Source organism: Scyliorhinus canicula, chromosome 7 (genome assembly GCF_902713615.1).
Source record: "Scyliorhinus canicula chromosome 7, sScyCan1.1, whole genome shotgun sequence".
Classification (NCBI taxonomy): Eukaryota; Metazoa; Chordata; class Chondrichthyes; order Carcharhiniformes; family Scyliorhinidae; genus Scyliorhinus; species Scyliorhinus canicula.
The window spans coordinates 133896915-133911985 of NC_052152.1; the positions used below are offsets into that span (position 1 = coordinate 133896915).

Below are 15071 nucleotides of genomic sequence, written 5' to 3' on the forward strand. Positions count from 1 at the left end.
ACTTCGGCCTGACCGAAATGTCCACATTAGCCCCCATCCGCAACAACCACAGGTTCACACCAACAACAATAGAAGGTGGAGACAGGACGGAGGGGCGTTAGCGACTTATACACAGATGACGGATTAGTGATGCTGGAAGAACTTATGGAGAGGTTTCAACTGCACAATGGAAATGAGTGAAGGCATATGTAACTTTAAAATTTTGTCCGTAGGGAAACAACAACATACCCATGGATGCCGAGACACTCACTGGTAGAGGAACTGTTGGGCGCAGGCAACTTAGAGAAGGGAACTGCGGGGACTTGTATGGGCGACTGTGGAGGAAGCACGCATTCACCTAGAGGAGAGAGAAAAATGACAGGAAGAATTAGGGATAGAAGTAGGGTGGGGGGGTGGGACGGACGGGGACTGCATCGAAGCATTAAACAGGGGAATCTCCATCTCCACACGTGCAGGGCTAAGCCTAATGCAAATAAAGGTGGTGCACAGAGCATGCCTAACCAGAACCCAAATGAGTTGGTGGTGGTGGTTGGGGGTACTGGGACTGGGGATATCTATGGGTGGTTGGGAGAGAAAGGGTCGGTCCTCGTGGAAGGGATCAAGCGAAAGTGGGAGGAAGAGTTGGGAATCGGGATGGGGTGGGGAATATGGAGCAAGATAATACATCAAATCAACTCAACCCCCTCCTATGCAAGGATGAGCCTTATACAGTTCAAGGTGGTACGCTGGGTTCATATGTCTCTGGCCCAGATGAGTGGGTTCTTCCTGGGAGAGGACATGTGCAAAACGTGTGTGAGGTGGCCTACAAACCGTATTCACATGTTCTGGGGGTGTGTAAAGTTGGGCAGCTTCTGGGAGGCGGTTACCAGTTTGAGAGTCCGGTGGAGATAGGGGTTGAGGATGACGCCAGACAATATGGTGGCAATCTTTGGGGTGTTGGAGGCGCCAGGCTGCAGGAGGGGAAGGGGGCCTTCGCCTCCCTGATTGCCTGGCAAAGGATACTATTGAGTTGGAGGTCGACTGCGCCGCTGGGGGTTGTGGAATAGTTGGGGCATCTATATGAATTTCTTAGGCTGGAGAAGATAAACTTTGCCCTTAGGGGGTTGGAGGAGGGGTTTTACATGTGTTTGCGGCTTAATGTGTTTGAAGAATTGATTGTCGTGGGGAGGGTTTCCGGGATTAAAAGGAGGAAAATAGAACAAACTATATATACTTTGTTTACTTTCTGTTATGTTGGCGTGTTTTCTTGTGTTCGGAATGGAATGTTTAAAAAAAAAAAAAAAGATCTGCTCCTTCGCCTGGATTCAGTGCATTCTCACTATCACTGCCCTCGGTGGCTCCCCTCCTCTCGGCCTCTGCTTTCACTATCGTTGTGCCCCGTACACCTCCAGGGCCTGGGCCTTCTCACAGACCCTCATTCACCAGCTTCGCCAACATCTTTGAGATGTAGGTGATGGCACTCATTCCCTCCACCCCCTCCGGCAGCCTACAATGCATAGATTCTGCCACCTGGACTGATTCTCCTGGTTGGCCTCCTTGGAAGCCCCACTTCTGAACTGGATGCAAGTCATAGAATTCCGACAGTGCAGAAGGAAACAATTCAGCCCATCGAGTCTGCACCAACCCTCTGAAAGAGCACCCTACCTAGGGTCAGGCCCAGACCGTATCCCCGTAACCCAACCTAATCTTTGAGACACTAAGGGGAAATTAATCATGGCCAATCCACCTAGCCTGCACATCTTTCGACTGTGGGAGGAAATCATAGCACCTGGAGGAACCCCACACAGACACCAGGAGAACGTGCAAACTTCAGTCACCAGAGGCCAGAATTGGACCCAGGTCCCCAGCACTGAGGCAACAGTAAGGGAACATTTTTAAAAAAGCTATTTAGAAGTCAAATCTTTCATGAAAACAATCTTTATTTTGACCACACCACTTACAAATACGGTATAATTTTCAGACCCAGTTAAAGAAAAAAATTAAAACCACTCTTTCTACATTTCCTCTTTAGCTGCTAATTATGTAAAAATATATAAAATCTACTAATTATTTCTCCTGCAGACTGCAAATGATTCTGGTTCAACAACTGCTCCATCGGTTTTGGAGTGTGTAGCAGTGTCACAGACACTGCAGATATTCCACCATGTCCCATCAGTCTTACTGCTCGGAATGTCTCTCTTGTGTCCTCTTGTTGGTGGGCTCAGGCCACTACCGTTGCTCTGCCTTCTTCACAGTGCTAATTCATCATGATGAAGTTGGATTTGCAGTGTGCTGGAAGTACACATCACACAGAACTTTTATTTGGTGTTTGCAGTCACTTAATGCTATCAACCTATTATATTTCCTTCATCCCTCAAGCCAGGAATCTGGTGGTCTGTTCCAGATTTGAAGCCAATGCTGCTCTGATCCAGCCATTAGGAGGAGTGCACCCCTCCTTTAAAACCACTCATAATGTTCCCTTGGATTGATTGGTTGAGGTCAGTGTTTCACCAAGTGGAATAAAGCCACATGCTAAAACTCCATAATGTCACTGGATTAAAGGAGTGCATTTCAAGGGTGTTCTGATGGTACATCGGAGGGCGGAAACTTTCCCACTGGAGGGCCATGTGGAAATAATAATAATATTTTTGTCACAAGTAGGCTTATAGTAACACTACAATGAAGCTACTGTAAAAAGCCCCTGGTCGCCACATTCCTGCACCTATTCTGGTACACAGAAGGAGAATTCAGAATGTCCAATTCACCTAACAGCACGTCTTTCGGGACTCGTGGGCGGAAACCAAAGCACCCGGAGGAAACCCTCACAGACACCGGGAGAACATGCAGACTCTGCACAGACAGTGACCCAAGCCGGGAATCGAACCTGGGACCCTGGCACTGTGAAGCAACAGTGCTAACCATTGTGCAGCCCAAAATTGTATGGGGCAGGTGGGGGGTACACAAGCACTCAACAAATAACAATTAGAATTAAGATACATTTTGGTACAAGTAAACAAAACTTTATGATGATAATTAGACAATTGTAATGATGCATTACATACTATAACAAAACCAATTGTATCCTCCTTTTCATCCTGTCTTGGCTTAATTAACAATGCAGTTGGTCACCCCTCTTTACAATGGCATCAAAGTCTGATGTCGCTCTTTATCTCTCTCCACAGATTCTACCTGACATGGTAAGTGCTTCCAGCGATTAGTTTTTTCTTTTCCTATTTCCGTTTTACTCAGTATTTTGCTTTTGGCTTGTCAATGTAAATGTTGCTTCACTGTGATCTACAATGTGGCATTTCAAGAAGCACCGGTAAAAACAGTAAAGAAAAGTGAAAGAAAATGTGGAGACCAAAGGGTATCTCTGAGGGTTGTGGGGAGTGTTCTGAATCCTCTCTATACCTCTCATTCCTAGAGCTGGGATGTCATAACCTGTCAGCACATTTGAACAGAGGCTCCACCAAGTGCATCTGTAATTGTTCTACACCAGTTTCTAATTTTCACAAAAACACACTTCATGTTCATCATCCAAATTAATGCCAAAATGTCCAGTCATTCATCAAGTTCATCATCTTTCTGCTAACAATCTAAACCTTACCTATACCACGAGAAGGAACAGAAGATGTTTTTTCAACTCTAATTTTCAGAAGTCCATAAACAACTAATTACAGAGATGCTCACCTCAGAATGTTAAATGACACCTTCAAACTTACATATTTTGGAACTTGCTGCAGGTAGCAGTACCCATGATACAGTATTCTTTTTTTTGGTTAAATTTAGAATGCCCAATATTTTCCAATTAAGGGGCAATTTAGCGTGGCCAATCCACCTAACCTGTACATCTTTGGGTTGTGGGGGTGAGACCCACACAGACATGGGGAGAATGTGCAAACTCCACACGGACAGTGACCCAGGGCCGGGATCAAACCCGGGTCCTCGATGCCAGAGGCAGCCGCACTAACATCTGGGCTACCCTATGATTCAATATTCAATCCTTTCAACCCCAGCAGGAATGTAGCTAATTGTTTGCAGTGTCTACAAATCTACTACTCTATTGTTCTTTAGCTGTTCTTTTGTCAATAACTTTAAATCTGTGTCGGCCAATTACCTACCCTTCTGCCACCAAAATGTATTTCTCTCGATATTTACCTGATCAATACCCTTCATGTTTTTTTATATCTATTAAACCTATACTTCACTTTCTCCGCCATAAGAAAAACCCCAGCTTTGCTAATAAACCCCATTCCTGGTACCACCACAAATGTGGCTATAGGAATTTATAATGTAAAATGTTGCCACACATATGCAATATTTTTATATAGATTATAGATATGTAGCCTTCCTATTGGGAGAAGGATCGCTTCAGTGCGCTGCTATGCCAATGCAAACCTAAAGGTCCCAGGTTCAGATCTTGAACAACCAGCACCCACAGCACCAGACCTCACAGCAAGAATTAGCCCCTTCAGTGAGGGAATGAGAAAAAGGGAAAACAATACTTTATGAGAGTTCACTTGACTTTTCATTAAGAGTTTTATGAGCCATATAATCTCTACAGTGCAGAGGAGGCTATTCAGTCCAACGAGTCCGCACCAACCCTTCAAAGGCCCACTCCTCCACCCGTTCCCTGCAATTCCGCCTAACCTGCACATCTTTGGACAATAAGGGTCAATTTTAGCAATAGCCAGTCCACCTAACCTGCACATCTTTGGACTGTTGGAGGAAACCAAAGCACCTGGTGGAAATTCACGCAGACATGGGGAGAAGGTGCAAACTCCACACACAGTCACCAGGGTCCCTGCCACTATGAGGCAGGAGAGCTAACCATTCTGCCACCGTTCCGCCCCTTAAAACTTAGGTAAAAAATGTTAAACATTTTTTTTTAGAATACCCAATTATTTTATTTCCCAATTAAGGGACAATTTAGCATGGCCAATTCACCTACGCTGCACATCTTTGGGTTGTGGGGGTGAGACCCACGCAAACACGGGTGAATGTGCAAACTCCAAAGTGAAATACAAGTTGAAGTTTTAACATTGCTGTATATATATATTTGCAAAACCAAAATGCAAATTAAAAATTCAGTAATCTAATAAGTAATCTTGAATACACACTTACTTTGTGCTCACTCTTCTTCCACATGCATTCACCGCCTCTAACATGGCAGCCCCACGCACACCCCAAATCAAACCCGCTTTCGGTCACAGGCCAACTCCTACTTAACTTGAAGTACTCCCTTGGAATACCTGGTGCAGCTGCAGACCAGATGTGGCCCGCAAGCCGTAGTTTTCCCAGTTACGTGATAGATCATGCAATCATTTTGCATTGAAGGCTATTCAACCCATTGCTTCTGTTTCCCTAACCTCATGAGCAGAAATTTCACAGCATATCTGACACATACAGTAATCTCAGGTGGGGGGGGGGGGGGGGTTACCCCTTCACAACACTGAAAACTGCACGTGTGGATATGGTGCAAGACCAGGGCTGGAGCCCAGTAAACCAGCCCGGCAATACTCACTATCTAGACTGAGTAGACTGAGCATCGGAAAGATTCAGGAAAGATGGGATCAAAATAGACAGGGATACAAAAACTCACACTTTAACCTATCCCTTTGTTAAACAAAAGCAACACAAGGCTCTACAAGAAATATTATCAATTGCAAGAGTATCTCAACTTGAGCTTTGACAAAGGGTCATCTGGACTCGAAACGTTAGCTCTTTTCTCTCCTTACAGATGCTGCCAGACCTGCTGAGATTCTCCAGCATTTTCTCTTTGGATATCAACTTGACTTGACTGAACAATACTTTGAACAGCAGGCCACTTTTGAATGAGCAAATATAGTGATGCTTCTGTGAGTGGCGTTTTCACAAATACTTTATTGGGGATTAAGTATAGCGGACAGTACTGGAATGCACCTTCCCGTGAGAGAGGATTTCAGCTAAAAGATCGACTGAGTAAGAAACTGCTTGCAATTTGATGGCTGGTTTGTGATGTGGAGCTATGCCAACAGCGCAGGTTCAATTTCCGTACTAGCCGAGGTTATTCATGAAGGCCCTGCCTACTCAACCTTGCCCGAGATGTGGTGACCCTCAGGTTAAATCACCACCAGTCAGCTCTCTCTCAAAGGGGAGAGCAGCAGATGGTCCTCTGGGACTATGGTGACTTTCACTTTCACCTTTCATAACCTCAGGAGAACTTTCAAGCGTAGTCACTGCTGAAATGCAGCAGCCAATTTGCATTACAGCAGTGACTAAACTTGAAAGGAACTTCAATCTTCAACCGTACACGAGTTCCACAAACAACAGTGTAATGACCAGGTAAATTGCTTCTTTTCCCAAAGTGATGTCAACTGCGGGATAAATATTGGTCAGGACACAAGGAAGAACTCTCCTCTTCTTTGCAATAGCGCCACAGAAACCTTAATGTCCACAGAGGACAAACAGCACCTCAGTTTAGTATCATATCTGAAAGATGACACTTATGACACTGCAGCACACCCTCAGTACTGTACTGGAGCGTTATCTTAGATTTCAGGATCAAGCAATAGCCTGCTGATGAAGCACTGCATCCAATCCTGGTTTCTCTCTTTCACTGCGGATATAATTCCAGAATTTTCCACTTCTGTAACTTGAGATTTAGTGTTTTTTCTCTCCATTAAGCCCTTTTCCCCACTTACCAATGAACTCTGCCACTGCATCGCATTCTCCTTCCGTTTTAATTGTGCCAACAATGCTGTCATTCTCCAAGATCGGAAGAAACAGGTGGACAAAGTCCGAGGTGTATGGAGGGGCAATGACATCCAGTACCTGCAAGCACACAATAGAATCCAAAAATGATAATAATAATAATCTTTATTAGTGTCGCACTAGGGGCTGGTTTAGCACACTGGGCTAAATCGCTGGCTTTTAAAGCAGACCGAGGCAGGCCAGCAGCACGGTTCAATTCCCGCACCAGCCTCCCCGAACAGGCGCCGGAATGTGGCTTTTCACAGTAACTTCATTGAAGTCTACTCGTGACAATAAGTGATTTTCATTTTTTCATTTCATATAGGCTTACATTAACATTGCAATGAAGTTACTGTGACAATCCCTAGAGTACAGAAGGTAGCATTCGGCCCGCTGTCTTAATGGCAGCACACTGATAGAGCAACCTTATTGCTCTTTCTCCATAGCCGAGTACATGTTTCCCCTTAATTAAATATCAAATCCCCTTCTAAAATTACTATGGAATCTGCTTCTTTCTGGTACTATGTTGTAGAGCACAATAATTTGCTATGCAGAGGAAACATTTCCTTGTGTTGCCACTGGTTCTTTTGCCAATCGCCTTAAATCTATGACCTCTGGTTACTGACAGAGATGGGCAATAAATGCTACAGAAAAAATACATTATCTGCCCATTTCACCAGTCTATGTCCTCCTGAAGTCTGTTACTATCCTTCAGAGCCATGCCTCTACTGTCCCTTTAATCCCGTGGGCTTCAATTTTACTACCAGATTAAAGGTTGGATCCTGGACTTGCTACAATGATTTGGGAACGACATGCACAAGTAAAAAAAATCCTGAATCCAGGAAGGAACATTTTGCATCAATCATTGAGATAGTCTCTCAGATAGTGATCAAACCCCCATGATGGCCAACCACAAGGAGTTGGATGACCAGATTTCTGTTTAGCAGGGCTATTGATCAGGCAGGACTCGCAGTCCTCAATGCTGCCTGCTGTATAGTACATGCCTCTGGACATTATGTGACCAAGATGATCCCCTAAGACAACTCAGCTTGTGCTAACACTCGCCATCTGGGCTCAGTCATACGAATGGCCACTTGGGTGGGTTAGCCAAGGGCTGTTGGTGCCCACAGGACTGAGCCCCTGTCTGCGTTAGTACCTTTGGCACAGCAAGTGAAAACCTGCAGCTATAAATGCAGCACGCATTGTAAACCCAGAATCTGCTGTTTGCCTGACAGTGCATTGAACAACCATCAGCAAGAAATCAATACACAGTTTGCTGACCTCTGTAACAAAGTATCTGATGAGTGAGATATCGGTGTCCAGTTTCTCCAGACATTTGCGGATGTAGCTGACCACGGGCAGGACATAGCCACGACTCAACAGGTGGACCATCCTGTCCAGCAGGGTCTTCTTCAACTCCAGCTTGCAGTAAACACAAGGAAAAAGCATTATACAGAGTGAACTGCATCCCCACCCCCAACCTCAGGCTCCTCTGCTGATACCAAAGTACCCCAATAATCAAATCAAAGTCAGTGATGTGGAAGTGTGGGTCAGGTGAAAGCTGCAAGGCCCCAGGGTTTCTGCAGGTGTGCAGGCACCGAGAGGGTTTTCCAACCTACTGGCCTTGTATACTGGTTATCATGGGATGGACAAATGGAAATAAAACACGAAGAAGGGGAGGTTGATGCCAGTATCAGATAGTCACATGCAGATACAAGGCAGAAACGGGACAGAAAACATAACCGGGGACCTCAACAGCCGAGGACCCTTGAAGCTACATGGATAATTCTTCCATCAGTGCCCCAACTCCAAACCATTCTAGAAAAAAAGGCCTAAATGTAGCTTGCCCATGGGAGTCTCTCACCCACATGATGGGACAGAATTCTCTCACAGATAGAACCAAGGGACAGAAGGTTTCGCCACTTTGTTTGGAACTAGTAGCCTTAAGATACCTTGTTAGATACACAGTATGGTATAACTACACAGGAATTCCACCTGTCACAATGCATATAAAGCACTATCCATTACCTACAATGTTTCAGAAAGGGTTTACCATTCAACACAAGTTACATCCTTACATTATACATGGGGTTCCTCATTTGTGTCAATTGGGGCAAATTTCTATAACAATCCTTCCTATGGATTCATATCTTGTGACCATTGGATGACAACTGACTACAGGAGGATCCTTTGCAGCTGAAATGGAGCATTAATCCCCATCGCAATGATAAGACTCAGCTAAAATCCTGCTCGGGTGATCACACTTTTACTGACTCCACCAGAATAGGGTCTTCATCCTGGCTCTTTGCGGCTGTTTTTAAACCCCAGTTCCTGTCGTTAAACAAAAACAAGCAGACAATTGCCTGGCACTTTTATTGTATTGCATTTCTTTTATTTAAATGGATTTAGAGTATCCAATTCTTTTTTTTCCAATTAAGGGGCAATTTAGGGTGGCCAATCCACCTTCCTTGCACATCTTTGGGTTGTGAGGGTGAGGCCCACGCAGACACGGGGAGAAAGTAGAAACTCCACACGGACAGTGACCCGTGGTCGGGATCGAACCCTAGGTGCCGTGAGGCAGCAGTGCTAACCACTGCCCCACCATGCTGCCCCACGTATTGTATTCCTGTCTCTAGTCCAAGAGCTCTCTGAGATGGTGGATTACCTGCTCCATGACATCAAGCTGGGAATGTTCAGTCTCAAACAGTTTTACAAGGAGCTGCAGTACTTGGGGATGAAGGAGTTGGTGGCAGGTGCTGATCTGAAGAAAGACACAAAAGCAAATGAAGACAGTTACAATCACAGTCCTAAATTCATTCAAAAATAAATAACACAAGGGAGGCCCGGTGGCACTTTAGTTAGCACTGCTGCTTTATGGCGCTGAGGACTCGGGGTTGATCCCGGCCCCAGTCACTGCCCATGTGGAGTTTTCACATTCTTCCCGTGCCTGCGTGGCTATCACCCCCACAACCCAAAACATATGCAGGTAGGTGGCCACACTAAATTGCCCCTTCATTGGAAAAATAATAAAAACAACACTACAGCTCAGCTCCACAAATGGTCAAGTAGTACAATCCTGGCCAGTGTCAAGGGGCTTTTCACAGTAACTTCATTACTGTGTTAATGTAAGCCTACTTGTGACAATAAAGATTATTATTATATTATCTGATCTCTTTTTTTAAATTTAAGAGTACCCAATTATTTTTTTTCCAATGAAGGAGCAATTTAGTGTGGCAATCCCTGCACATCTTTGGGTTGTGGGGGTGGAACCCACGCAGACACGGGAGAATGTGCAAACTACACTTGGACAGTGACCCAGGGTCAGGATCGAACCCGCTTCCTCAGTGCCATAGGCAGCAGGGCTAACCACTGCGCCACCACACTGCCCCCTTATTATCTGATCTCTGCTGGGACAGCTAGAGATACTAAACCTGGTCTCAGTTACTTGAAGTAACAACAAAAATGTCAGCCACGGATCCCATTCCAGTTCACTAGTCATGACAGGTCTGGAATGTTCCTGGTAATGTTTCCTCTAAATTTTTCCCATTGTGCCTGCTCACTTGAATTCACAGTAGCTTTAAACATTTTAGTAATAAAAGACACAATTGGGCAGCACGGTGGCGCAGTGGGTTAGCCCTGATGCCTCACGGCGCCGAGGTCCCATGTTCGATCCCGGCTCTGGGTCACTGTCCGTGTGGAGTTTGCACATTCTCCCCGTGTTTGCGTGGGTTTCGCCCCCACAACCCAAAGATGTGCAGGCCAGGCGGATTGGCCACGTTAAATTGCCCCTTAATTGGAAAAAAAATGAATTGGATACTCTAAATTTATTTTTAAAAATAAAATAAATAAATAAAAGACACAACTAGTGATGACCTGCATGTTACCTTCCACGTTGCTGAATGGTTGCACACATGCAACTCACAGGGATTACTGCTTCCTGGTTTATATCACCTCACAGAGTCACAGAATTGTTACAGTGTAGAAGGAGACTATTTGGCCCATCATGTCTGCACCGATTCTCCAAAAAATTAGTGCTATGCACCTGCCTTTTCCCTGTACCCCTGCACAGTTTCTATTCAAGTAATCATTTAATGCCCCCTTAAACAAGTAATCATCTCATGTCCCCTTGAATGCCTCGACTGAACCTGCTTCCACCACACTTCCAGGTAGTGCTTTTCAGACCACAACCACTGAGAAAAAAGTTTTTTTTCAGATCACATTTAGTTCTTTTGCAAATCACTTTAAATCTGTGTTCCCTTGTTCTGGATCCTGTTACAAGTGCCAACAGTTTCTCCCTATCGACTCTGTCCAGCTGCTTCATAATTTTGAATGTCTCTATCAAAACGCCTCTTAGCCAAAAGGATCAGTCCCAATTTATCAACTCTCCAATCTATCCTCATAACTGAACTTTAGTGAGCCAGGTAGTTTTTTTATGACTATCTGGGAATTTCATAATGACCACATCATAGACCAGATTTTTTTATTTAATTGAATTTAAATTATCAACTGCCAGATTGGGATTTGAACTCCAAGGGTAAAAGGACTATGAATTACTAATTCAGTAACACCACCATATTGTTATTGTTGTTGCTGAGAGTAAATTCACTGTTGATTGCAAATTTCCTGTTGTTGACTGTAAAAGTGGAAATGTTCTATCATTGGACTCACTGAAAAAATGAATTGGATACTCTAAATTGATAGATAAATAAATAAATAAATCACCTGATGCAGCCAGCGCCCCACTTTTAGTTTCAGTCCCTGAGCTCAGGCGAGATTAACTCTGATCCAGCACGGTCATGTACCGGGGTTCCTCCACCTCCTGCCTTACGCTATTCTACCTGCTCCAAGTGAGTCAGGGCACAGGTAGCCCCTAGCGGGACTACCCGGTCTATGAGCAGTGTCTGGACAGCGCTGCCTGCATCGGGGTGACTTTGTGCTGCCTGATCCATCGGATCCAAATTGTTCCTAGTTCCACCCACCGCGCATTCTAAAACCCACCTTAGAGCCCACCTGGCAGCAACTTTACTTACACTTACGAGCTGTGTTGGGCATATACAGCTGTCTGGTGTGCAATTGCTGCCACATTGTTTTTCAGAATCATGCTCACTAAGGTGTGGGGTATATTGCAGAAGGATGGAGTGCTTTCCACCCTTTGGTCCCACTGTCAGTGGTCAGCTTTCCTAGATTAGGTGTAGCATGAATAAAACTGCCCAAGCTCCACCCCACACGACTGTCACAAACTCAGAACAACACTTCCTGTTGTTGTGGTGTAACAATTTTCAGTTTTCACACCCTTCAACCTCTTATCAGAGGCTACCAAATTAGTGCCAAAATGCCCAGCCATTCAGCAAGTTCTCTCCAACAGTGAGATTGATCTGTTTCTGATGCTGGCTGAGAAATAAATGCAGGCCAGGATAGTGGGAGAACTCCTCTGCTCCCATTTGAATCGTGGTACTGGACCTCTCACAACAACCTGAAAAGACAGGTGTGGCCTCAGATTAATGTTTTCCCTGACAGGGGATTTCTACTCAGGAAGTGCTGCACTCACAACCTCATGACTCAACGGTCAACATGCTACCACTGAGCTATACAGATAGGCAGGGTAAAGTCAGACTATAATTCAAAAGCAAATCACAGAATGGGTCTTAATGAAAGATACATTTAAAATAGATATTAGAAACACCACTACTGAAACATCTGGAATTTACAGGTGGTGTTTTTGAGAGGTTAGTGGAGGATCATTTTGGAATCACAACACAAGGTGTTTTCAGTTTTCGTATGTGAACTCACCTGACATTCACAGATACACTTTATAAAATAATATCTATTATGAGCAAGAACCTTGCTCATTTTTCTCACCTCCCTGAAATAGGGACAATGGGACTGACAATAAATCAACCACTAGCACCATCCAAGACCTTGTAACTCAGCAAAGAATGGAGTAGCACCGTGGGTATTTAATTACATACATCCTTCATCTTGGGGAGGAGCACCTAACATTTAAAAAAATAAATTTAGAGTACCCAATTATTTTTTTCCCCAATTAAGGGGCAATTTAGCGTGACCAATCCACCTAAACTGCACATTTTTGGGTTGTGGGGGCGAAACCCACGCAAACACGGGGTGAATGTGCAAACTCCACACAGACAGTGACCCAGAGCTGGGATCAAACCTGGGACCTCGGCGCCGTGAGACTGCAGCACTAACCACTGCGCCACCGTGCTGCCCTATCTTCTAACATAAAGAAAAACAGTTCATAAAGTTACCCAAATGATTTGGTTTGGGGTTTATATACGACTTAAGTTACCTCATCGAGTAGGGCCAGATGAACAGGCGTATGGTCAGTCTGCAACTGAAAATAGCTGGGCTCTGAGACAGTCCAGTCAACCCATTTCAGTACTCCCATAGCTACCACTGGGAACCTAATAATCAGAAAGGAATCATCAGCTGACATAATGTAAGATACAAATGCATGTCTCCCACAGTTCATCATAAAGAGACCACCATTCTAACACTTACCACTGCAACACTAAATTAAGTCCCAGCATCAAGGGAGGGGTCAGCGACAGAGCTAAGAAAACTTCCAGCACTTCAGACACCCAGTATTACCACCCCGCGTGATAATAGAAGTGCTGGGTATTTACTTCACCCTGCTTTGGGCTAGGTATAGCACAGGTTTAAATACAGAATAAAATTCTGTACTGTTCTATCAAATACTCCCACATCAGGGCATTGCATTTCCAGATTGAGCATTAGATTCATAGAGGTTTATAAATACAAATCCTTCAGTTTTATACAAAGAGAAGAAAGAACGAGATTCAGTTTTAGACAGAGATATGGGGTGTGTTGTTACTCGTGTCTTAATAAAGCTCGTAGTCTCAAATGTGGAGAAGATGCTTTATTGTGAGTTCGTTCTCTCTTCAGAGCTGTTTCCTAAGGTTACCTTCAGTGTTCCTAGCTGGCGTGTGTGTTGTGTATCTGTGTTGCTCCAAGTTCTGCCCTCAGTGAAGTGTGTCCTCACTTCCTGTCCCCGTCTATTTATATGGCTCTCCCGTGCCCCCTCTAGTGTTTGCTCAGTTGTGTTGCATCTAGTTAACTTGTGATCACCACATCCCCCTTTTTCTCTTTACATATTTTCTGTACATCGTTAAAGAAAATTGTACATCCTGTCCCGGTGTATTTATAGCTCCCCCTCTGGTGTTTGCTCAGTTGTTTTGTATCTAGTCAATCTACGATCACCACATCCCCCTTTTTCTCTTTACATATTTGCTGTACATCGTTAAAGAAAATTATAGAAAACAGTTACTTATGATATGCGTATCTATACAGGTGATGGTGCTATTGCATATTGTACAAAGCCAATGTAGTTATATGTCCAATCTTAATAAAAACATTTATGAGTCCAAACTTGATGAATTTGTTCAGAGATTTTTTTTCTTTTTGTTGTTGATGACGTGGTGATATTGATATTGCAAGTCCGCTGTGAATGTTGTTGGTGTTCCTTGTTATTTTTTTTTAAGTACCCAATGCATCATCCCGAGGTGTTTGCATGGTCACCTCACTGATGTTGACTGGCATGGACTTTTTTTCTGTGCTTGTGGTGTTGATTTATTGTCTCATCCGCCTTGGATGCTGGTGTGCTTGCTCGTTCTGGAGCAGACGTGAGTTTGTGCGATTCGTTGTCATCCCATGACATGTTTGTAGTCTTGTCATCGTTTTGCAGTGTGCTGTGGCCTTGTCCTTCATGTGCCGACTAGTACCATTGTGTACAAGTCGTTGTTTCATTGCTGTTGTTTCTGTCGTTCCTGTTTTTGTTGTTTTCATTGCCGTACTTGTTGCTGTTTTTGTCGTTTCTGTCTTTGGTGTTGGCACTGTCGTTGTTCCTGACTTTGTTGTTTTCGTTGCCGTTCTTGTTGTTTCTGTCTCTGTCGTTGTCGCTATCTTTGTTCCTGACTTTGTTGTTTTCGTTGCCGTTCTTGTTGTCTCTGTCTCTGTCGTTGTCGCTATCTTTGTGCCTGACTTTGTTGTTTGTCTTGTCGCGCTTCATGTTGCTTTTGTTCTTGCTGTTGTTTGTCCCGTTTCTGCTGTGCTTCTTTTGACTTTTGTTTTTCTTGTTATACTCTATTCGTGTCCCGAGTGGATAATTTGAGTCATTGAGCATTTCGTCTCGAGAGTGGTGCGAATGATCTGATGTTGCATCGGTGCAGGTGACATCAATCATTTGTGGAGAATTGGATTCCTCATCTTTGCTTTCTTGGTGCTCCTCTTCCGGAGTCAAATTCTTCTCGATTTCATTTGACGCGGTGTCTCTGGATTCTTGGCGCTCCTCTTCTGGAGTCAAAACCTCCATGATTACAATT

At 44.2% G+C, this 15071-nt stretch overlaps 1 protein-coding gene across 1 annotated transcript in view; it reads right to left on the reverse strand.

Moving 5' to 3' along the window:
* Nucleotides 1–1901: 1901 nt before the first annotated feature.
* Nucleotides 1902–15071, reverse strand: part of nelfcd (negative elongation factor complex member C/D) — an 89814-nt gene continuing 76644 nt past the window's right edge. The window contains exons 11-15 of the mRNA XM_038802968.1: nucleotides 13019–13133; nucleotides 9377–9472; nucleotides 7993–8133; nucleotides 6663–6792; nucleotides 1902–2271 (exon numbers count right to left, since the gene is read on the reverse strand). Coding sequence (XP_038658896.1) covers nucleotides 2237–2271; nucleotides 6663–6792; nucleotides 7993–8133; nucleotides 9377–9472; nucleotides 13019–13133 — 517 coding nt within the window. The 3' untranslated portion in view covers nucleotides 1902–2236. The remainder of the gene's footprint in view (nucleotides 2272–6662; nucleotides 6793–7992; nucleotides 8134–9376; nucleotides 9473–13018; nucleotides 13134–15071) is intronic.